The 24999-nt window shown below is 50.9% G+C and overlaps 1 protein-coding gene across 2 annotated transcripts in view; it reads right to left on the bottom strand.

The window, feature by feature from the left end:
• Positions 1 to 24999, bottom strand: part of ndrg4 (NDRG family member 4) — a 259801-nt gene that overhangs the window by 214662 nt on the left and 20140 nt on the right. Inside the window, exons 1-2 of one of the 2 annotated variants that reach the window (XM_038807025.1) lie at positions 4321 to 4470; positions 4110 to 4198 (exon numbers count right to left, since the gene is read on the bottom strand). In XM_038807025.1, coding sequence (XP_038662953.1) covers positions 4110 to 4198; positions 4321 to 4345 — 114 coding nt within the window. In that variant the 5' untranslated portion in view covers positions 4346 to 4470. Of the gene's footprint in view, positions 1 to 4109; positions 4199 to 4320; positions 4471 to 24999 lie in introns of those variants that run through there. The other variant, XM_038807026.1, reaches the window with a different exon arrangement.

Raw genomic sequence — 24999 nt, 5'->3', positions numbered from 1 at the left:
TGGTTGGCTACTATCAGGAAAGTCTCATCTTTCACATCAGCTAAACAATCCTCCTCGACAGAGGGATTCCCCTAGAAAAGGTACTATGCTATCTTTCCAGTTGATTTAGATAAAAATAAAATTGTTGCGTTCTCCTCCACTGTCCAATGTTCAGTAATAGGCTGTATGAAGGCTACCAGCTGTTCTCAAACAAGAAAATCCAAGTAAAGCAGAAAAAGAATGTTTTGGCAAAGAGAGTGTAGCAAGGATTGTCTCTTATGATTCTGCCTGAAAGTTTATCAGTTGACATTAGTTGCAAGTAAACCATTTTGTTACATCAACTTGTCACTCCATCATTTGCTTAAGATCATTTCATTTTCTTAAACCAACACAGAAACTGTGGCACAGGGAACGCACTGGCAAGGATCAGCATTGCGGATTCCTAGTCCATATTGCACACTCACCAACTCAGATTATACTGCATTCTTGGCACAGTGACACAAGAATTTCAGGGCCAAGACCTGGATAGACAGACAGACAGAGCAGCAGTATTGTTGCTCTGGATTAATTTTACAATGAGTATATCACAAATGTTATCTGACAGCGAGGGCCATCACACATCGACTGAACATAACACCCTGGCCTTTGATTTTGGCATCACAATTGCTGAGGGGAAAAATCCTTCTAAATGACAAGGAACATTTATGATTAGAAAGAACATGGTATTTATATTATGAAAAGGAATGTGTGGGAGAGTTTAATAAAGACGTACAGACAAAGGACAACAAACAGCTAGAGCTTTGCTGCTGAATGTTTGCCATTTCATCTCAGCCCAATGAGATTATTTTTTCAGATCCAGTGACACTTATCCATCATTGTTTGTAATAATATTAATGTTCCTGTTAAAGACAGGTCTATTTTTAAGCTTACCATGCAGTGAAAATTTAAATGTAACCCACCGTTCTCATTCTCTGGCCAGGGAGTTGAATAGCTCAGAAAATCTAATCTAAAACATTTATTGAGTCCATATTTTCTGCTTTAGGTCTTGTTTTAAAAGTGTTCTACCATTTATTTTCCTTCATTGGGGAGGCAACTTGATCCAAGGCATCTGTCATGTTGCATCAGTGCGATAGCTGTAGCTATAGATGCGACACTGAAAATTACAGAACAAAAGGCAGCTATTTGGTCCATTTAGCCTTAGCTGGCACTAGCACTCAATGTAAATATTCAATCTAATGTCACTCCCTTTACAATCTTGACTTAGACATGAGTTGAATGTAAGAAAAGAGGGGAGAACAGCCATCCTTGACGGGTGGCACGGTAGCACAGTGGTTAGCACTGTCGCTTCACAGCTCCAGGGTCCCAGGTTCAATTGCCGGCTTGGGTTATTGTCTGTGCGGAGTCTGCACGTTCTCCCCATGCCTGCGTGGGTTTCCTCCGGGTGCTCGGGTTTCCTCCCACAGGTTAGGTGGATCGGCCATGCTAAATTGCCCTTAGTGTCCAAAAAGATGAGATGGGGTTACTGGGTTACGGGGATAGGGTGGAGGTGTGAGCTTGTGCAGGGTGCTCTTTACACGAGTTTGCAGAATCGATGGGCTGAATGGCCTCCTTCTGCACTATAATTCTATGATTCTAAATCAAGGCAGCAATTCACTGAATTGAGCAGCAAGATACCCTCGCAGAATGGAAATTAAGGGTCTGGATTTTGGCAACAGAGTGGGGTAGCTCAAGTCAGGAAATTTCCAGACCCACTAGATCTGCCTTAGCAAAACACACCCTGAAATGTATTTTGGTTGCTGTGAGCGAAATAGGTGTGGGATAGAGTTAGGTCTGTTGAACCTGGGAGCAGAGCATAGATAGCCATTCGAGAAGAGGCATGCCAAAGGATTTGTTAGAAAGCCAACTCGGTTCTCTGGAACTTCACCACAGTTGTTTCTCGCCCCCGCCCCCCCCCCCCCCCCCCCCCCATACCCTGCCCACTTCCTTGGCCCCCATACTCTCCATGTCAACTTAATGCCAACTCATGCCCCCACCTACCCTCATTGGCCTTTATATGCTCTATGTCAACTTATGTCTTCACCCATCCGCCATAGCTCCTCATAGGATCCATGCTAACTTCACAGTCACTCACCCAGTGTATGCCATGGGCAGATCTCAGCCTGACCACATGCAGATGAAAAAATAAACTAACAATCTAATAGTTCTCTCATTCAATAGTGAAAAAAAGTTCCACTCATAAAGCCCATTCACAGCTTTTAAATCTTATGTGGTTAATCTCTTATAAAACAAAAATGTCTATTCAACCCCCACAAAGACAACTAATCCTTTAATATCAAACTGCGAACTCAGAACCCCCTGCTGAGGTCATTGTAGTTTTTGAAACTCAGCCAAGCATTCGTGATACATAATGATAGTCTTTGGAAAATATGTGAAAGACCTCTATTGAAACTACATGACCAGATGCCTGTCAATGAATGCAGTTCAGCAGAGGTTTTTCTTTGAACCCTCAGTGACAGCTGTAGCTGTTTTTTAATTAAGTTTAAAGAGCATGGGATTTAAAAAACTTCAGATCATGACAGTTATACTGACTATTATTCAAGAGCATTTACGTCTGATCCATCAATTCATGACTCCCACACTATGGATTAAGGACCCTGCAATCGGTAAAATGGGGTCTGTTTGAATTCAACACAGATTTCAAATGGCCCTGCTGTGTTTGGGTTATTCTCCTGTGTGGTAGTCAGGCCCAGTTTCCTTTTCACCACCAGCAAAAGCTTGAACTTTTGGAACTGGGGGCTGGACTTCGGCATCCAGGTCTCACCTACCATTTTTAAAGGTTCACAGAATAAATAGGACTCCACGGAAATCCAGCCCAAAGAGGTTTATAAGAAAAAGCCTCCAAAAGTTGGAGTCATAACTGATGCAAAGGAATATGGCTGTGGCTTTGAGAGCCCCAGATTTTATTACAGTAGCTCCTATGGAAGTGTCTTAGGCCTATATATTTTCATTGCTTTGTTATTGAGCCCAACCCACCACAAGGTCAAGTGTGGACTATTTTCTGGTGATGCTAAACATTTCGGCTTCAATCGCAACTCCACTGGTGGGTGATTGGAGAGTTTTCAGCTTCAGTCACAATTGCACTGAAAATAGAGCAGCCCTTGCTGGCCTTCAACAAGGCCTACCTAATGCGCAGACATATACTGATAGGTGACAGGGACCATATGTGCCACAGAATAGCTAGACCAGAATTTAATGCCAATCCTTAGTTACCACTCTGAGAATGTGCTTGGTCGCTTTAGAGAACAATTAAGAATCACCTACACTGGTGAGGGATTGGAGCCACACATAGGCCAGACCGGAGACATTCCAAAATAAGACATTCCCAAGAAGACATTAGTGAGCCAGATGGTTTTTGCGACAATACAACAGATTTAATCACTCTTTGTTTTTAAACTGTTACCAGACTTTCATTTCCAGATCTTTCTAAAAAAAAAATTCAACAGTGATGATAGGATATGAACTCACTTTCTTCAACTGTTAGTCAAGGATTCTAGATTACTGTCCAGTAACAGAAATACTGCTCTGTCGCATTACAGGATTATAAAAGGGCCCATCACAGCTGAGCACAATAGGGCCCATACCAGACATTCATACATACACACGTCAGGAACACTGATAGCTATGAGGAGAAGCAGTACATGCTCCCCCCCCCCCCCCCCCCCCCGCAACATGTCCTTAATTCACAGGCTTCAAGCCAATATCAGCATCCCTATCACACCTCTTCTGAGCAGTGAAATCAGTACAGACCTTCAACTTCCCTACTTGTGCATATGTTGGGGGGTTGGGGGATGAGGGGGTGGGGGCAGAGAGACAGTTGACACCCAGTTCACCAGTGCAGCACAGAGCAGCTGCATTAATAGAAACTAGGGCAAGATTAAAGCAAGCATTCTTGAAACCACCAGAGGGACTGATGTGGAATTGCATTAATTAGGATGCATAGAGATTATAATTAAGAAGTAGGCAAGCACATTAGATACTGAAAGGGCATGAAAGTACCGGTGACTCTCAATAAGCTGACCCATCAAAGGGTCTTTGAGACATTTGTTTTTAATCAAATCTTAGTGACTCACCATTGACATCTGCTCCCGCAGCAGAGGCTTCTCCTCTGTCATTCGCAACTCCTGCAGTCCAGCCATTTCCAATCTGTGCCAGTCAAATCCTGTAACACCCACAACACAGAGCAATGTTACCAGACAACAACTGGGACACTTACTGATCATTTTAGCAAAGCATCTTTCTTTTTTGAAATATAACACTGAATTTAGCTCTCTGGAGACTGACCCTTTAATATGTGATGCTTGCCCATGCTTCCCACCTATGTGTACGTGCTGCAGAACCCTGCTGTTTTCTCAAGGAGAAAGGGGAATGCTACTGAATGTTTCCTCCACGGTTCCAACTCCAGAGTGGTTGCCCCAGTTAACCAGTAGGTGGAATCTGCAGTGTTAGTGACAGGGCAGCTTGAATGATACACTGTCCATTTCTTAAAGGGAAAATCATCCTGATATGCAATGACTCCATTTAAAGGGGAGGTCAACTGAATCGCAGTCTGCTCCATTTAAAGGGGAAATCCACTGATATGCCATCTATTCAATTTAAAAGGAAACTCAAGTAACATGCAGCACTAGTTTCCAAAACTGGGGTGTGCAAGTTTCACCCCCCCCCCCCCCCCCCCCACTCCAGAGTATTGCTGAACTCCATCGACAGTCAAGATTTCTGTCTTTGCACTGTTACTCCATCAACATGATGTTTCTGTTGCAATACGAACATACATTAGGGGATAGGGATTTTAGGTTAAAGTGCATCCAAGAGCACAACGTATTTGCAGTTCCTACAGTATGAAAAACATTGATTTTTAATCTGTGTCATTTAAAAAGGGAAATTATACAGACATAAAGATTGTTCCGTTTAGAGGCACTAAAATTTGTTGCATTTAAAGGGAGCATGATATCTGACTAAGCTATTCTTTAACCTGGAACCAAAGTTACTTTCAGTCGCCTCCATTTAAATGGAAAAAGTTTTTTTTTGTTTTCTTCCAATTGAAGGACAATTTAGCGTGGCCAATCCACCTACTCTACATATCTTTGGGTCGTAGGGGTGAGACCCACACGGACATTGGGAGAATGCGCAAACTCCACACGAACAGTGACCCTGGGCCGGAATCAAACCCAGGTCTTCAGCGTCATGAGGCAGCAGTGCTAACCACTACGCCACCGGGCCGCCCAGAAAAACGGAGTTAACATTTGAGTCCAATATGACTTCTCAGAAAACTCTTCCAGTTCCGAAGAAACGTTAGCTCTGTTTCTCTCTCCACAGATGCTGCCAGGCATTCCCAGCATTTTCTAAATTAAGAGAGGGTCTTACATGAATTTCCAAACTTTTCACAGTCAAAGAAGTATTTTTGAAAGGTAGGCCCTGCTGTTACATTGTAGTCGAATTGTGCATAGTGCAATGAATGCAAGCATTTCAAATATGTTGGGGGCGATTCAATGAAAATGTTTCAAAGTGTGGCATTGAGCGGGAACTGCCACGAGCTTCCCAGTGCTTTGCCCAGTGAGGCCAGCACCGCAATCCAACATTAATTGGTCCACTTAAGGAGGTCCCATGGGTTTCATGCCACAAATAATGGCTCGCCAGCCAATACGCCAGGACCTCGCTCGCCAGCACGCCACCCCCCCCCCCCCCCAGCTAACAAGGTAGAGCAGCACTTAAACTGCTCCTGCACAGCCAACCCCACTCAGCTCCCAGCCGAGACGACTGGCCGCACGATTTGGGGATGCAGACTTGGGGAGGTTCAAGGCCAGAAGGAATGTCCTGTTCCTCCTAGGTCCCAGAGGGTCAGCCAGAGAGCAGTCATGCTGCCTGGAGGATGTGGCAATAGACCATGGGCGCAATTCTCCCGTCGAGAGACTAAGTCCCGACACCGGAGTGAAAACCGGAGTGTTTCACTCCGGCGTCGGAGGCCACTCCCAGCCCCCTATTCTCCTGCCCCTGGGGGGCTAGGAGCGGCGCTGCGTCACTTACGCGTGCCCAACCTTCGCAGCGTCACGTAAATGACGCGGCCGGGGCTGTGTAACTGACGTCACCCGTGTATGCGCGGTTGCCATCCTCCCCGCAAGAAGATGTCGGATGGATCTTGCGGGGCGGCGGAGGAAAGGAGGTCCTCCTTTAGAGAGGCCGGCCCGCCGATCAGTGGGCACCGATCGCGGGCCAGACCCCTTTTGAGGCCCGCCCTCGGTGCAAGAACCCCCCCCCCCCCCCAGCGTTCCCGCGCTGTTCCCGCCGGCAGCGACCAGGTGTAGATGGCACCGGCGGGAACCTGTCGTGTTGGGCAGGCCGCTCGGCCCATCCGGGCCCGGAGAATCGCCGCTCGCCCGTTACAAACGCCAAGCGCCGATTCTCCCAGCGCCAGCCGTGAATCTCGCCGCGACGGTTTGGGGGGGGGGGTGAGAGAATCGCATGCGGGTGCCGGGGCGGGACTCGCTTGGCACCCCGGCGATTCTCCCACCCGACGTGGGGGGGGGGGGGGGAGCATTCCGCCCCATAAGACATAAGAGCAGAATTATGCCACTCGGCCCATCGGGTTTGCTCCGCCATTCAATCATGGCTGATTTTTTTCTCATCACCATTCTCCTGCCTTCCCCCAATAACCCCATATCCCCTTATTAATCAAGAACCTATCTATCTCTGTCTTAAAGACACTCAGTGATGACTTCCGGTGGCGGCGATGTTTGAGTGAGCCGCACATTCGGCGGGCTCTCACTCCGGCGGGGCTTTGGAGCTGATTCCCACGGGGACGGCAAAAAGGCTGCCGCGAAAGAACGGGAGAGCGGGCTGCAGCTGATGGAATCGTGGGAGGCCAGCAGGTAGGGGAGGAGAGAGAGAGACGGAGGCAAGGAGCAGAGGAAACTTACCTGGAATGTAAAATGGCGGACCCACGGACCTTCCTTCCTCCAGGAGAAAAAGAAAAAAAGTTTTGGAGTCGCTGAAGCAGGACAACTGGGACCCACTTCAGATGCCCAGAAGGTAAAATTTAAGGAGCTGGGCGAAGGAGGGCGGCAGCGAAAGTGCGGAGGAGTGGGCTGCGGCATATGGAACAGCGGGAGACCAGAAGGCAGAAAAAGGAGAAAAAGGGACAGAGACAAGGACCTGAAGAAAATTACCTGGGACCTAAGATGGCGGACACAGGGGCCCCGGACTCAGCAATCCAGCAGGCGCTGGATAACATGCTCCAGGTAATGAAGTCCAGTTTTGAAGCGCTGAAGCGGGACAGCTTGGACCCAATCCAGAAAGCGATGGATCAGCTGAACCAGAGGCTGGATGCGCAGGATGTTAAAGTTAAGGAGCTGGGAGAGGCGGTGGAGGAGCAGGCGGATGCGCAGACGGTTGCAGCGCTAGACGTTGACGGCCTGAAAGAGCAGCAGAGAAGACTGCTGGATAGAGTGGAGGAGCTGGAGAATAGAGTCCGCAGGAACAACCTGAGGATGGTCGGCCTCCCAGAGGGGGCTGAGGGAGCTGATGCTGCAGCGTTTGTAGCAGACCTGCTGAAGCAGCTGATGGGGGCCGAAGCCTTTCCGCGACCGCCGGAGCTGGAGGGGGCGCACAGACTGCAGGCAAGGCAGGGGCGGCCGGGCGGACCCCCCCCGCACGATGGTGATTAGGTTCCACAGGTTCGTGGACAAGGAGCGGGTGCTGCGGTGGGCAAAGAGCGCCAGGAGCAGCACGTGGAACAACAATGTTATCCGCATTTACCAGGACCTAAGCCAAGAGGTGGCTCGGCGGCGAGCAGCCTTTAAGAATGTCAAGGAGGTGCTGTTCAAGAAGCACGTGAAGTTTGGTCTGCTGTTCCCAGCTCGCCTATGGGTCACGCACCAGGGTCAACACCACTATTTCTCCGAGCCCGAAGAAGCGATGGATTTTGTGAGGGACCAGGGGCTGGTCCCGAAAGGAGGCCCCAAGGACGCGAATTAGGGCCCGAGGATTGCCGGGGGAAGGTACGCCGAATGGGCCTGGACTGCTACTCAACGGTTTGCTGGGCCAAAGGGGCCAAGCGGAACATTTGGGACTCTTTCCTTTGTTCATGGACATTGGTTCCCCCCACTTTTTTTTTTTGCTGTCGCTCTTTTTTCTTATGGGGGTTTTTTTTTGTGGTTTTTCTTTGTGCTTTTTCCTCTTTTTTCTGTTTTTTCCTGTTTGGGCTGATTTGTACTTGTGCAGCTCGCGGAAGACACTGGAGCCGGCTTGCCCCAGTGGGTTGGAGAGGGGGAGGGGGCGCCGGGGAGTGGGGAGGAGGATGGGGAAACAATGGGAATGAGACAGGAAGGCGCCGGAGTGTTGAGTCACCGGGCTAGCAGATTGGCTAGTCAAGGGAGTCAGGTGGGGGGGAGGTCACAGCCAGTAGATGGCAGGGGTAGGGGTATCGGGGGACGTGGTTAGGGGGGGGGGGGTTGTTCTGCTGATGGGGGAGGGACTTGAAATAGGCACTGGAAAGAAGGTTGAGGGTGGAGGCAGCCAAAGGGCGGGCCAGGAATGGCGCAACGCACGGGCCGGCCCGAGAAAGGCTATGGCTGACCGGCGGGGTGGGGGGGGGGGGTGGGTTGTGCCCCCCGACCAGGCTGATCACCTGGAACGTCAAGGGACTGAATGGGCCGGTTAAGAGGGCGCGGGTGTTTGCGCACTTGCGGGCTCCGAGGGCGGACGTAATTATGTTGCAGGAGACACATCTGAAAGTGTCTGACCAGACCAGGCGAAGGAAGGGCTGGATTAGCCAGGTCTTCCACTCGGACTTGGACTCGAAGTCCAGAGGGGTGGCAATCATGATCAACAAGCGGGTGCAATTTGAGGCAGAGGGCATAGCCGCAGACGGGGGGGGGGGGGGGGGGGGGGGGGAAGATACCTGATGGTACGGTGCAGACTGGAGGGGAGAAGAGTGGTGCTGGTGAATATATATGCCCCGAACTGGGATGACGTGGACTTCATTAAAAGAGTGCTGGGGAAGATCCCGGACCTGGATTCTCGCAGGCTAATAATGGGAGGGGACTTTAACATGGTCCTTGACCCGACTTTGGATCGGTCGTGTCCCAGAACGGGTAGACTCTCAGCAATCGCAAGGGAGCTGAAAGGGTTTATGGAGCAAATGGTGGCAGTGGACCCCTGGAGAGATAGACAGCCAACAGGAAGGGGCTACTCGTTTTACTCGCACGTCCATAAAGTATATTCTAGGAGTAGATTTCTTTGTACTAAGCAGGGATTGTATGGGGAGGTAAAGAACACGGAATATCGGCAATTATTATCTGAGACCATGCCCTGCATTAGGTGGACCTGCAGATCGGGGAAGCGAGCTACCAACGCCCGCAACGGAGGCTAGACGTGGGACTGCTGTCGGAGGAGGGGATCTGCGAGAGGCTTCGGAGATGTATGCAAAATTACCTGCAGGTGAATGACACGGGGGAGGTCTCAGCGGCGACCTTGTGGGAGGCGCTAAAGGCAGAAGTGCGGGGGGGAGCTGATTTCAATTGGGGCCCACAGAGCCAAGGCTACCGGGCAGAGATGGATAGATTGGTCAGGGAAATGGGTCGGATAGATGAAGAGCACGCGGAGTCCCCGGGGGAGGTTTTTACTCAGGGAGAGGCAGAGACTACAGGCGGAACTGGGGGCACTATCCACGAGTAGGGCCGTGGAACAGTTTAGGAGGCAAGGGGAGTGGTGTACGAGCATGGGGAAAGGCTAGCAGACTGTTAGCGCAGCAACTCAGGAGGAGGGAGGCGGCCAGGGAAATAGGTAGAGTGAGGGACGAGGGGGGGCGCAAAGTGGAGGACCCGGCAGAATTGAATAAGGTATTCCGGGACTTCTATCGTAAGCTGTATACTTCGGAGCCGCCGGAAGAACCGGAGGGGATGAAAAGGTTTCTGGACGGGTTAACCTTCCCAACAGTTGGTGGGGGGGCGAGTGGAAGAGCGGGGGGCCCCGATTAGAGTAGAGGAGATATTGGGGGGCCTAAAGGCCATGCAGTCGGGGAAGTCCCCGGGGCCGGATGGATACCCAGTAGAGTTCTATAGGAAGTTCTCTGAGCTGGTGGGCCCGGTCTTGGCGAGGGTTTTCAATGAGGTAAGGGACAGAGGGACCCTGCCGCCGACAATGTCACAAGCCACTATATCATTGATATTGAAGCGGGGTAAAGACCCGGAGGTGTGCGGATCCTACAGGCCAATCTCCCTGATTAATGTAGACGCCAAGCTCCTGGCAAAGGTACTGGCGGTTAGAATGGAGGACTGCGTACCGGAGGTGATTGGGGAGGATCAAACTGGGTTCGTGAAAGGTAGGCAGCTGGCGGCCAACCTGAGAAGATTACTTAATGTGAGAATGATGCCCCCAGTGGGTAGGGAGGTGGAGGTAGTGGTGGCAATGGACGCCGAGAAGGCCTTTGACCGGGTGGAGTGGGACTACTATGGGAGGTGCTCGGACGGTTTGGGTTCGGGGAGGGATTGGTGGATTGGATCAAATTATTATATCAGGCCCCGAGGGCCAGCGTCAGGACCAACAGAGAAGTGTCGGAGTACTTTAGGTTGTACCGAGGGACCAGACAGGGCTGCCCGCTCTCCCCGCTGCTGTTTGCGCTGGCCATAGAGCCGCTGGCGATTGCGCTGAGAGCTGCAGAGGGATGGAAGGGGATGGTGAGGTGCGGGGTTGAACATAGGGTCTCTCTTTATGCAGACGACCTGCTCCTGTACGTGTCGGACCCAGTGGCCGGGATGGGAAGTATACTGGGAATGCTGAGGAAGGTCGGCCAGTTCTCAGGATACAAATTAAATACGGTCAAGAGTGAAATGTTTGTGGTCCAGGCAAGGGGCCAGGAGAACAGATTGAGAGGGCTACCGTTTAGGCTGGTTGAGGAAAATTTCCAGTATTTGGGAATCCAGATGGCACGAGACTGGGGCAGGCTGCATAAGTTAAATTTGGCCAGGGAGCAAATGAAGGGAGAGTTTTGGAGATGGGATGCACTCCCGCTGTCAGCGAGGGTGCAGACTGTAAAGATGACAATCCTCCCTCGGTTTCTGTTTATTTTCAGTGCCTCCCGATCTTTATCCCACAGTCCTTCTTCAAAAGAGTTAACGGGATGATCATGAGCTTTGTCTGGGCGGGAAAATCTCCGCGGGTGAAGAAGGCGATGTTGGAGAGGAACCGCAGCGAGGGAGGGATGGCTTTGCCGAGTCTGATTAATTATTACTGGGCGGCCAACATCGCTATGATAAGGAAGTGGATGGTGGGTACGGGGTCTATTTGGGAGTGGGTGGAGGCGGCTTCGTGCAGGGGCTCCAGCTTGGCAGCCCTGGTCACGGCTCCTCTACCACTGCCGCCGGCCAATTACACCACCAGCCCAGTAGTGGTGGCGACCCTGCGGATATGGGGCCAGTGGAGGAGGCATGTGGGGGAGATGGGGGCGTCTGTCTGGGCGCCAATCTGCGACAACCATCGGTTTGCCCCCGGCAGTATGGATGGGGGATTCCGAGTATGGCGGCGGGCGGGGGCGGGAAGGGTGGGTGATATGTTCCTGGAAGGGAGCTTTGCGAGTTTGAGGAGCTTGGAGGAGAAATTTGGGTTGGTAAGGGGAAATTATTTTAGATACCTACAGTTGCGGGACTTTGTTCGTAGACTGGTCCCATCTTTCCCACGCCTCCCGCCAATGGGGATCCTCGACAGAATAGTCTCTAGGAGGGAAGAAGGGGCGGGTAGAGTCTCGGGTATTTATAAGGTGCTCATGAGGGAGGAAGGGTCCCAGACAGAGGAACTGAAACTTAAATGGGAGGAGGAGCTAGGCGGGGAAATGGAGGATGGGCTGTGGGCAGAGGCCCTGAGTAGGGTAAATTCGACCGCGACATGTGCTAGGCTCGGGCTTATTCAATTTAGGTTCGTTCACCGGGCCCATATGACGGTGGCTCGGATGAGCAAATTCTTTGGGATAGAGGACAAATGCGCTAGGTGCGCGGGAGGACCAGCGAACCACGTTCACATGTTTTGGGCATGCCCTAAGCTGAGGGGGTACTGGGAGGGATTTGCGGGGGTCATGTCCCGGGTGCTAAAAACAAGGGTGGTGATGAGTCCAGGGGTGGCAATTTTTGGGGTTTCGGAAGACCCGGGGGTCCAGGGGGAGAAAGAGGCCGATGTTTTGGCCTTTGCTTCCCTGATAGCCCGGCGACGAATACTATTGGCGTGGAGGGACTCAAAGCCCCGAAGACGAGTGTGGCTTGCGGACATGTCGAGTTTCCTGGATATGGAAAAAATTAAGTTCGCCTTGAGGGGATCTGTGCAGGGGTTCGCCCGGATGGTGGCAACCATTTATGACTTCTTTGCGGGAGAGTGAGCGTCAGCAGGGGGTGGGGGGGTAGAGTAGAGTAGGAGGGAAAATATGGCGGGTAGTACCGGTGGGAGAGGAGCGGGCTTGTGCAATATGTTACGATGGAAGTATTGAAAGTACGTGGATGTTTGCACATTTTGCCTTTTTTGCTTTCTTTCTGATGATGTCTGTAACTGTTTATAAAGCCAAAAATCACCACAATAAAATTGTTTATTAAAAAAAAAGACACTCAGTGATTTGGCCTCCACAGCCTTCTGTGGCAAACAGTTCCACAGATTCACCACCCTCTGGCTGAAGAAATTCCTCCTCATCTGTTTTAAAGGATCATCCCTTTAATCCGAGGTTGTGTCCTCTGGTTCCAGTTTTTCCTACAAGCGGAAACATCCTCTCCATGTTCACTCTATCCAGGCCTCACAATATCCTTTTTTTGTTAAATTTAGAGTACCCAATTAATTGTTTCCAATTAATGGGCAATTTAGCGCAGCCACCCACCCAGCCTGCCACATCTTTGGGTTGTGGGGGCAAAACCCACGCAAACACGGGGGGAATGTGCAAACTCCACACGGACAGTGACCCAGAGCCAGGATCGAACCTGGGACCTCGGCGCCATGAGGCAGCAGGGCTAACCCACTGCGCCACCGTGCTGCCCACGGCGTCGCAATATCCTGTAAATTTCAATAAGATCCCCCCTCATCCTTCTAAACTCAGCAGCTGTCAGCTCAGGCAGCGTGACAGGAGGACTGGCACCTAGTGCCACAAGGTCAATGACCTACACCAGGCCGCATGGGTGAGTTGGCATCAGACCACTCCACCCCCCTCACAGGAATGCACCTGGCATCGCCCCTGACCAGTACCATGCATTGGCCCACCCATACCACCCCCTCCCCAAAACCTCCCCCCTATACGAACCATTCTCCCCATCCCAAGCCCCCTCCCCAGTGCACCATCCGTGCGGCTAACAATACCCTCGCTGTGTCCCCACAGGAGTTGTCCCATAACCATTGGGAGAGGGTCCAGACAGGTGCCAGGGTCCCGGACAACAGAATCCTCCCACTGTCGAGGAATGAGGCCCTGGAGGTTATGGGGATGGCTGAGGAGGAAAGCGGTCACCAACGTGGAGGACAGCGCAAGACGCAGAGGTGAAGATCCACCTGGGCCCCACCAAGATGGACAGTCAAATGCGAGTTGTTAATGTCATGCAGACTGACCCATCCCTCCCACTAACCACATGTCCATTCTGCAGGACCTCCAGCCGATGGCACCCACCCAGTTCTCATGGGAACACCTTGGAGGTGAACTCAGAGGATGCCACCATCAATGCGTCACAGCGATTATCCCCACCTTCCACCAATGCAGAGACATGCACGTCAGTGGGCAACAGTAGTGGCCAGGTTTCTGGTAAGCACCACAGGTAGAGGTAGGAATGTCCTGGCAAGACAACAGTTGAAGGTCTGCTGGATACCAGGACCCAGCTGGGTCCCACTCAGATGCTGAGTCTCTGGACCATGATCCAGGGGTTGGCATGGGGGACCCGAACGCGGTTGCCCCCCACCAGCAGAGATCCCCCCACTGCTCTGATCCCCCCGTTGTTCCCACCCCCCACTCCTTGAGCACAATCCCAATTTCGGCAAGAGGAGCAGGCTGGTTGCATTGCGAACGGTTTGGCATCTGCCACAGTTCTACTTTTAGGCCTCTCCCGCTATTTACTTGCCTCATTGCGCTCTCGCTTGGGTGCAATGATGCCACTAATTACACCCATTGTGTATATGTATTTGGTGCAGTAAGGGTTAAAAGCCTGGGTTATTATATGAGTACTGCAGTCATGTTTTTGAAATGTCTGGTTTGAAAGACAATTAGGCTTTTTGGAGCCAGAGGTGCAATTAAAGCATCGTAAAAGGTTGGGCCAATGGACCTTTATTATACTAAGAGGGTTCCCTGTTGAGAAGATAAATAGTTAGGCACAATTCAACAGCTTGTCGCACCCGACTCTTGACGGATGAGGTCAATGAATCTCGCAAAAGGCCTATTATGAGACCCTGAACGCTTGAGAAGTATCGCAAGATTCATCCGAACCTCGCATGACGTCGCAATCTGGATCTTGGTCTCGCTGGGTGAGATCCAGATCAGCATATGGAAATGAGCCGATGGCTCATTTAAATATGCTTGGGCTGTACTCCCACGGGGCCCGTGAAATAATGGCCTCGCCAGCGAAGCCTGGACCAGGCGCCATTTAGTACTGGTCCACACAGGCAGCATGGTGACGCAGTGATCAGCAGTGCTGCCCTCACGGTGTGCTGAGTTGCCAGGTTCATTCTTGGTCTGGGTCACTGTCCACGTGGAGTTTGCACATTCTCCCCATGTTAGCTGTGGGTTTCACCCCCACCCCCAAGATGTGCCAGGGTAGGTGGATTGGCCACCCTAAATTTCTCCTTAATTTTAAAAATGAATTGGGTACACTAATTTATAAAATATTATTTAAAATGTACTGGTCCACACAAAAGTGGACCAAATGTAACGGCACCTGTGGGGTCTCCCAGACCTTTGGAGACCCCTGGATGGTCAGGGAGAGGGCATGGTGGCCCTTTGACTCTCCCTCAAAAGAGTGGGACTCTCAGCAACCCCGTAGCGGGGTGTCCTCACTTAGGGGGTGCATGGTAATACTGATATTTTTTTATTAATGTCAAAAGTAGGCTTACATGAGCACTGCAATGAAGTTACTGTGAAAATCAATGCCTGTGTGGTTTTTTTTTTTGGGGGGGGGGGGGATTGCCCCTGAGTGGGGTCCCTCAATCTCAATTAGAAATCGGGGCAGCAGTTCAGAATATTGCCCCGATCTCAGAGGAGCCGGTCTCACCGGTGAGTTCAACTCCTCAGTGTTGAAAACATTTCTAAGTGTGGGCTTGACCGGGGAGAAATTCCCCAATGTGCCCTAAACAAATGACACCCAAAAAGTCGACGAGAAACACCCCAAACTCCAGAATTTGTTTGGTTGAATTGTGCCCATCAAGTTCAGCTTTGTGAGATGATGGGATAATGGGAGGAGCCAGGGGTTTGAAGCAGTCAGGTGCTGGGGTTTTCAGAGTTAGTATTTGCTGGAAGGTGATCGAAGAAGGTTTCTGAAGAATACAACCAGAAGTTCTGCATTATTCTGACAGGATCAGACATAGAATCCCTACAGTGCAGGTGGTCATTCGGCACATTGGGTCTGCACCGACCCTCCGAAAGAACACCCCACCCAGGCCCATGTCACCCCAACTGCACATGAAGGGGCAATTTAGCATGGCTAATCCACCTAACTGCACATCTTTGGCCTGTGAGGAAAAAACCAGAGTACCTGGAAGAAAATCAACACAAACACAGGGAGATTGTGCAAATTCCACACAAACGGTCACCCAAGGACGGAATTGAACCTGGGTCCCTGTGTGAGGCAGCAGTGCTTACCACTATATCATTGTGCCAGATGTCAGGTCTCTTTGTTTCAATCAGTCTCAAAAGATCTCTCTTTCTCAAAGTGGAGTATCAAGACATCTCTTTACAGCAAGTATTCTGGAGTCTGCAAACTGCATTTAAAAGTGGATTGGGACCCAAAATGGTGCTGTTGTTTGAGCGGAAGTTAGATAGCAGTTGAGGGATATTGTATCACAGTATTGATTAGCATTGTTTAGGGGTCTGTAGTAATCCACGGGAGGCTGGAGTTCCGTCACGACACCAATATTTATTTACAATAACGATATTACAGGAGCAGCTACAAACAGTGCTGCTAGCAGTCCAGTCAACTTAAGACTACTCACAAAGCCTACACAGGTGATTATTGGGCCCCCTCAATGAGCTATCATTGAGGGAGCTCATTACTCCAATTGGCCAACCAATAAAGCCAATTGGAGTTCATTACACCCCTCCCCCCCAAGGTCCGAGGAATTCCTGCCAGCTGGCATTCCTCTGAGCTTCTTCCTGCTCCTCATGTCTGGGTCTGTCACCTCTGTGTCGTCCGCCGGGTCATTCTCCGAAGTGGGCGGGGTGTACCTTATAGGTGCCGTCTTTTCCTTGATGACCTCCTTGGAGTTGTTCTTCCTCCTCCTCGGGGGGAGGTGTCGCGGCGGCCTCGTTGAGTGTGTCCATCTCCGACTCTGATGACTGGATGACGGGGTCTGGAGAAATTGCTCGGGGCTGGGGTGTGGGTATCCTTTCCGTTGGGCTATCCCAGCTTGAGGCGGTCCTGCTTCGCCTGCCTCCAGGTGTGGTTCCGCTGCCCTTATTTGGTCTAGGTGTTTCTTCAGCACCTTACCTCCTATTGAAACCTCATCGGATATGGGCCCTGTTTGGGACTCTACCGTGCCTTTGACCCACGTTGGTCCATTCCCATAATTCTTGACCCAAACCGGTGCCCCACCTGGAAATGTCTCTGCTGCCAACTATTATCATGCCCCCTGCGTTGGGCCTCCTGTTGTTTCTCCACTTTCCCCGTTAAATTTGGGAAAAGGAGACTCAGCCTCGTTGCAGCCGCCTTCCCATTAAGAGTTCAGCTGGCGGTATGCCGTTGTGGAATGCGGTGTGGTCCTGTAATCAAACAGCCAGCGGGAGAGCTTTGTGTCTATTGACACTGCCGGCTGCTTCTTGAGTCCCGCTTTAAGTGTCTGGACCGCTCTCTCTGCCAGCCGTTGGTCGCTGGATGGTAAGGGGCCGTTTTGTTGATGACGGACTCCGTTTTCCTTCAGGAATTTTCCAAATTCCCCACTTGTGAATGCCGTTCCGTTGTCCGACACCAATACCTCCGGAAGTCCATGTGTTGTAAACGAGGCCCTGAGCTTTCAATTGTCGATGCTGTGTTTGCCGTGTTTACCCGGTGGACGTCCAACCATTTGGAGTGGGCATCCACTATCACCAAAAACATTGAGCCCATGAAAGGGCCAGCGTGGTCAATATGCAGGCGGGTCCACGGTCTGCCTGGCCATTCCCACGGGTGCAATGGCGCCGCTGGTGGCACTCTTTGCCCCTGTTGGCACTCCTGGCACCTACGTACCAAGGCTGCTATGTCTGTGTCCAAACCTGGCCACCAAACGTAGCTTCGAGCTAGCATCTTCATTTTAGACACCTCTGGGTGTCCATGGTGTAACTCAGTTAAGATTGCCTGACGGCCCTGAGCTGGGACGATTACCCGGGCTCCCCATAATAGGATACCGTCTTCTACGTTTATTTGGTCCCTTCTGCTCCAGTATGGGTGCATCTGGGGCTCCACTGGTCTTTCCAGTTCCCCTGTTAGCAGTAAATGCTTCATCTTGGCTAAAACTGGGTCTTTTTTCCGTCCACAACCGAATATGTTGTGCGTCTACTGGTAGGGTGTCCAAAAGATTTAGAGTCATTACTGTCTCCTCTACTTTTGGTATTTGCGGCGGAGTGTCCGGGAGGGGAAGTCTGCTCAAAGCATCTGCATGTGCTACTCGCGTTCTCGGTCTGTGCTCCAGAACGTATCTATATGCCGCCAGTAGCAACGCCCAGCATTGGATTCTAGCTGATGCAATCGGGGGTATTGACTTGTCTTCTTTAGTAACCCTAATAAACGGCTTATGGTCCGTCACTATGGTGAATTTCCACCCGTACAGATACTGGTGAAATTTTTTTACTGCGAATATCACCGCCAGTCCTTCCCTCTCGATTTGGGCGTACTTCCTCTCAGCCATCGGCAAGGTCCTCGAAGCATAGGCTATTGGCCGTTCTTCCCCATTCCTTCCTCTATGGGCTAAGATGGCTCCTACCCCGTAGGGGGATGCATCACAAGTGACCACCAATTCCTTCCTTGGGTCATAATGCTCTAGGACATTTTCGGATGACAGCTGTTCCTTAATGTCCCTAAATGCTCGGTTTTGGCGGGCGGACCAGTTCCATTCTTGCCCCTTTTTTAGTAGCTGGTGGAGGGGTTCTAGGATGGACGCCATATTTTCAATAAATTTTCCATAATAGGTTACCAACCCTAGAAATGATCGTAACTCCTGGACCATGGTGGGAGCTGGGGTTTCTTTTATTGCCCTTACTCTGTCTTCTAATGGATGTATGCCTGACTCGCCTACTTTATATCCCCAGGTACGTCACTTGTGGGGCCAGAAAAACACAATTTTTCCCTTTTTAGCCGTACGCCTGCCTTTGCGAAACGCCTGAGCACTTCCTCCAGGTTCCTTAAGTGTTCCCTGTTTGTCCTACCCCGTGATTAAGACATCGTCCAAATAAATCACCACCTGCGGTAGTCCCTGCAGAATATTTTCCATCGTACGCTGGAATATAGCGCAGGCTGATGACACTCCAAAAGGTAGCCTAGGTATAACGAAAAAGGCCCTTCAGGGTGTTGATCGTAGCGAACTTCTGGGAGCCATTGTCCAGTTTTAACTGCAGGTAGGCGTGGCTCTTGTCTAGTTTCGTGAACAAAAGCCCACCTACCAATTTGGCATATAGGTAGTCTATTTTCGGGATTGGGTATTTGTCCAGCAGTGCGTATTTGTTTACTGTCTGTTTTGAAATCTCCACCGAGAAGTATTGAGCCGTCTGGTTTCAAAATTGGTACCACCGGCGCTGCCCATTCCGAGAACTGTACTGGTCTGATAATGCCGTTGCGCCGTAACCTTTCTATTTCGTCATCTACGTTCTTCCTTAATGCAAAAGGTACCGGCCTGGCCTTACAAAATTTCGGAAGGGCTTCTGGGTCCACGTGCAAAGTTGCTTTGGCGCCTATGATTTCCCCCAAACCTTCCTGGAAGACCTCCGGGTATTTTTGGAGTACTCCACTCAACTGCCCGCTTCCACTCTGGAAAATTTTCATCCAATCTAATTTCAGGTCTTCAGCCAGTACCGTCCAATTAAGCTCGGTCCGGAGCCCTCTACTATCGTCAACGGTAATTTGAGCAATTGTTTCTCATATTCCACAGGTACATGAGTCGTGCCTAGAACTTCCAGGGGTTTCCCCCGTGTAGGTTTTAAGTTTTGTCGATGTTTTTGTTAGGGTTAGTGGCTGGAGTCCATCTTTGATTTTTCTAAATGCTGCCACTCCCATTACTGATAGGGCCGCACCCGTGTTTATTTCCATTATTGTCGGCCGCCCGTTCACCCGTGGGGTAATCCTAATGGGTTCTGCTTTCTTCGTTGTAATATTATATAATTGTTCCCCTTCGGAGGAGGATGGGGCGTCTAGGTTGTGTATTTCCCTGCGTCCCCACCTGCTATTCCTCTTTTGCCACCTCCTTCTAGGGTTTCTGTCGTTGTTACCCCACTCTGTCTGGTGACAGAATCGGTCCTTCTCTGTTGGGGGAGCCTCAGCCGGTACTTCCCTCTGTCTCCAGTTAGTCCTGGCAGACTTGGGGGCAGTTCTGGGGTTTTCCTTTTTCCCTCTATTCCTCAGGTTTTTCCAGAGAGCGGCTATCTGGTAGCAGGACCCGTTGTGGTAGTCCCTCTTACAGGTATCTACCTCCATTGGCATGCCCTGTAGTTCCTGCGTCCCACTTGCTGCCTTTTCTAGGGATAGTGCGAGCTGTAACGCCTGCCTGCAGTCTAGCTCCGTTTCCGCCAACAGGCGTTTCTGTATTGTGAGGTCGTTTATACCACACACTAACCGGTCCCGAAGCATTTCATTAGCGTCAGGCCAAACTCACATTTTTTTCCGCCAGTCTTCTTAGGCGGGTCAAGAAATTCGTGACTGACTCCTGTCTCCCGCTTCGCTGTGTAGAATCTGTACCTACGCAAAATGAGGGGGGTTTTGGGTCATAGTGCTCTTTCACCAATTCCGTACTTCTTGGAAAGCTTTCGTGTCCGGCGCATCGGGATAAGTCAGACTACGTACAATGGTGAAAGCGGAGGGTCCGCACGCCGACAGCAGGATAAGCCGTCTCCTTTCGTCCGTCAGTATATCATTTGCCCGGAAGAAGTAACACATTCTCTCCACATACTGGGACCAGTCCTCAATAGCCGGGTCGAATGCCTCTAACCTCCCCAAAAAACGGCATTTTAAAATGGCAAGGCTTACCCTCCAAGTGCGGGCAGCTGGTCTCCGCAAAATTCGTAGTTTACCTCGTCGCCACTGTAGTAATCCACGGGAGGCTGGAGTTCCGTCACCACACCAATATTTATTTACAATAACGATATTACAGGAGCAGCTACAAACAGTGCTGCTAGCAGTCCAGTCAACTTAAGACTGGCTCACAAAGCCTACACAGGTGATTATATGGGCCCCCTCAATGAGCTATCATTGAGGGAGCTCAAACTCCAATTGGCCAACCAATAAAGCCAATTGGAGTTCATTACAGGGTCATTGTATGCTATTTTCTTGTGTGATGTTAAAGCTATTTTAACTCTAGGTTAGTAATATAAAGTTTGTGTTGATATACCATATCGCTATTTTTGTGTGAAATCACTCCTGGAGCGAACTATCCTTTCTTCACAGACTTACAAAATTAAATAAAATATTGGGGTTTCTGTTCAGTATCCTAACCACTGTTGGGGGCTGGTCCAGGATCGTAATTATAGCAAGGTCCCATAATCAGCAATGAAATCAATGACCACATAAGCTATTTCAGTGATGTTGACAGAGTGTTAATTATTTTTTTAAAATGTATTTTATTCCAAACGTATTCAACGGTACAAAAACACAAATCAGTAATATTATCAACACCCACCCCCAGTTTCAGTTTTGTGCAACTTTCCCCCTTTTCATCCACTCCCTCCTCCCCGCCTTCCCCCCCACCTCCGCGACAAACAATCCTCAAACATTGTCATGAACAGTCCCACCGTGTTTCAAAGGACTCTGTTGATCCCCTCAACTTGAACTTGATCCTTCACTATTGGTCCGGCCTCTACCCCCCACAATCTTCGAATACCGCCTCCCAGTAACAATCCAACTTCTCATAGCCCCAGAACATGTGTGCATGATTCGCTGGCCCTCATCCACACTTCTCATACTCGCCTGCCAACCCCTGGAAATGAAATGAATGAAAATCGCTTATTGTCACAAGTAGGCTTCAATGAAGTTACTGTGAAAAGCCCCTAGTTGCCACATTCCGCCACCTGTTCGGGGAGGCTGGTACGGGAATTGAACTGTGCTGCTGGCCAGCCTTGGTCTGCTTTCAAAGCCAGCGTTTCATCCATCTTCACCTTAGTCATATGCACCCTGTCCACCACGTTAAATTGAATCAAGCTCATCCTCGAGCATGAGGAGATCGAATTTACTCTTTGCATCTTCCCCCTCCAGCCCCTCCCATTTATTCTTGTTCCTAATCATCTGCGCTTACCCTTGCTCCCCCAGCCAACCATATAATCACCAATCCTGCCCTCACCCTCCACATCCGCTCCAGCAGGGAATACTCCGACATTTGGGAAACCCTCTTCATTCCTTCCATGCAAAGTCCCTCACTTGCATATTCTGGAATTAACTTCCCTTCGGCAGCTCCACTCTGTCCCACAGCTCTTCCAAAACCTGAAAACTTTTCTTCCAAGTACAAATCCCTTGCCCTCACCAGTCCCGCCTCCCTCCGCTTCCTACACATGCCATCTGTCTCCTCCCCGGCTTGAACCTGTGGTTTCCACACAACAGTGTCAGCACCAATATGCCTCCACCAGAAAGTGTCTCTTCAACTGGTTCCACAGTCTAAGCGTGGACTGTACCACCGGGCTTACCGTGTACCTCCCTGGCGCCAGCGGAACGAAGCCTTCACCATGGTCCTCAGGCTGGACCGTCTACTGGACTCCTCCTCCATCCTAACCCACTCTAACCCCTCTCCCTCCCATTGTCTCACCTTCTCCATGTTCGCTGCCCAATAATAATACAGTAGGTTTGGCAGCGCCAAACCCACACCCCCCCCCCCCCCCCCCCCCCCCCCCCCCCACACCCCTTCTGCCTCTACCTCTTTACCCTTGATACCTTCCCCACTAATATAAACTCTGAGATTGCTGCATCAAATTTCCAGAGAAAGGCCTTGGGGATAAAGATCGGGATGGTCTGGAATACAAACAAGAACCTCGGCAGCACATTCATCTCAACCACCTGGACCCTCCCCACCAGTGTTAGGTGCAACGTATACCACCTCCTAAAATTCCCCTTAACCTCCCCCCACCAACGTTGTCAGGTTCGACTTGTGCATCGTCGACCACTCCCCCATCACCTGGACCCCCACATACCCGAACCCGCCCCAGGCACCTGAATGGCAACACCCCCAGATGGCTCCTGGGCCTGATGCCATTCCACCGGAAACACCTCACTCTTTCAGGCATTCAACTTAAATCCCAAGAAAGCCCCAAACCTCTCTAGTATTATCATAATTCTCCCCATACTCTCCAGTGGGTCTGACATGAACAGCAGCAGGTCGTCTGCATACAGTGACACCCGGTGTGCCCTACTCCCCCTCACAATGTTCTGCTACGCCACTGACTCCCGAAGGACCATTGCCAAGGACTCTATTGCCAGTGTGAACAACAGCAGTGACAGGGCCACAGATAACAGACGCACCCACACCACAAACTTCAGGCCAAACCCAAACCTTCTCAGCATCTCAAACATGTACCTCCACTCCACCTCCTGTCCCTGTGCGCCTTGAATGAGATAATCTCCCACCGAACCATCGCCTTCAACATTTCCCAAAACGTGGCCGATAGCTCTACACTCTGACTCAACTCCACATAATGTCTGATCACCTACCTAACCTTCTCACAGGACCCCTTATCGGCCAAAAGCCCCAATTCCAGCCTCCATGTCGGCCTCAGCTCTGACCTCGAATTAAGTCTAATCTCCAACCAGTGAGGTGTGATCACAATTCCCGCGTACTCTGCCCACATCATCCCCACCACCACCAGCACCGCTCGACTTACTGCAAAAAAAATCAATTCTAGAGTATACCTTGTACATGTGGGAGAAGGAGGAGTACTCCCTCCCCTGGGTTACTAAACCTCCACAGATCCACCATTCCCATCTGTTCCATAAACCTTCCCATCTCCTTTGCCATTCTCAACCTTTCTATTGACTTGGGGCTCAACCTATCCACCTTCGGTTCCAGCACACAGTTGAAATCACCCCCTATAATCAACTGATGCGCGTCTAGGTCCGGAATCTTTCCCAGCAACCCCTTCACAAACCCACATCCCAATTTGGCGCATATACATTCAGGCGTCTCCTCCAGCACCCTGCTCACTATCACATACCTCCCAGCCGGGTTCCGCACTTCCTTGGCCCCTACAAACTCCGTCATTTGCTCAGCAAGACACCCCTGCGACTTTAAATCAAACCAAGTGGAATAACTAACCCACCCATCCCTTTCTCAACCTGACCTGACCCTTCACCCAGAGGTGTGGCTCCTGCAGAAAGACCACCACCGCCTTCAAACTCCTGAAGTGCGCGAAATCCCGAGACCTTGTCACCGGCCCGTTCAGTCCCTGTACATTCCATATTATAAAGGACGCCTCCACTCCCCTCTACCATCATCCACTTACGATTCTACCTCTAAAGAATTTTGCCCTGAACCAGGCTCATTCAAGATGGACCCCTTCTCCACTCATGACCACGCTCACTCTCCAACTCTGCCACGTTGCATTCCCCCCCCCCCCCCAAAACCTGGCCATCCCGCACAACCACCTCCCCTATCTCACTTCCATTCATCAGCATTACCTGCCAGAGTGGAAGCTCCTGTCTGAAGGCCCCTCCTACCTATCCCTCCACCCCCTTTCCCTCCTAGGTCTGTCCAAACAGCTCCCTGTGGACCCCACCCTCCCCCAGACAAACAAAGAAACATCCAAAAGCACAGATCACCCACTCCAAAGAGAACACCATAGACGACGGGGGAGGGGGGTGGGCAGTTGCCCCCTTACAAACAACAATGACAAAATCACCCAAACCCAAAAAAAAGCCCACTCTCCGGCCCCACACAATACCCGCATCATCCAATCTCTGCTGTTCCAGCTCCTCTGTCTCCCATTGACATTCATTTCTCACCCAATTTATGGTCTCTTGTGAAGCCTCCCATCCACAGTTCCACTGGCCCACCGCAGGATCGTTTCATTCTTCACAATCTTGTGGAACCTCACAATCACGGCCTGCGGCGGCTCCCCTGCTCTTGGCTTTTGCCTTCGAGACCTGTACGTTCTGTCCACCTCTGGGGTTTTGTCCAGCACGCCATCACCACCAGCATCCATGAAAAGTATCTTGTGGCACTTCTACCTTCCATACTCTCTGGCAGGCTGACGATACGCAAATTCTGCCCTCTGGACCTGTTCCACTGCAAAGGTCCCCCAGCTGCTCCACCTTCACTGCCACCACCCGATCACTGTGGTCGGACATCTTCTCCATCTCCCGGATCTGCCACCCCTGTGCCTCAAGATCGCTCCATCAATCCTTTCAGGGGTGGTACTGTTCCCTCAATGGCGTTTGACCGGTCCCTGTGCATCTCCTTTTGTCGCTGGTGGAACTCCTCTTAATAAAACGTCATCAACTGCTCCATCTGGGGCTTTCCAACTTGTGACGACCCTTCCCCTGCGCCATCTTCACAATTGCTACTGCGCCACAGGTCTCTTCTAATTCCTTGGCCAGGTCCTTAACCTTTTTTGCCAGATCTGGTAACCACAAACATGCCACTCACCGGGGGGGG

This window comes from Scyliorhinus canicula, chromosome 9, assembly GCF_902713615.1.
Source record: "Scyliorhinus canicula chromosome 9, sScyCan1.1, whole genome shotgun sequence".
NCBI lineage: Eukaryota > Metazoa > Chordata > Chondrichthyes > Carcharhiniformes > Scyliorhinidae > Scyliorhinus > Scyliorhinus canicula.
This window is presented reverse-complemented; position numbering and strand designations above follow the sequence as displayed.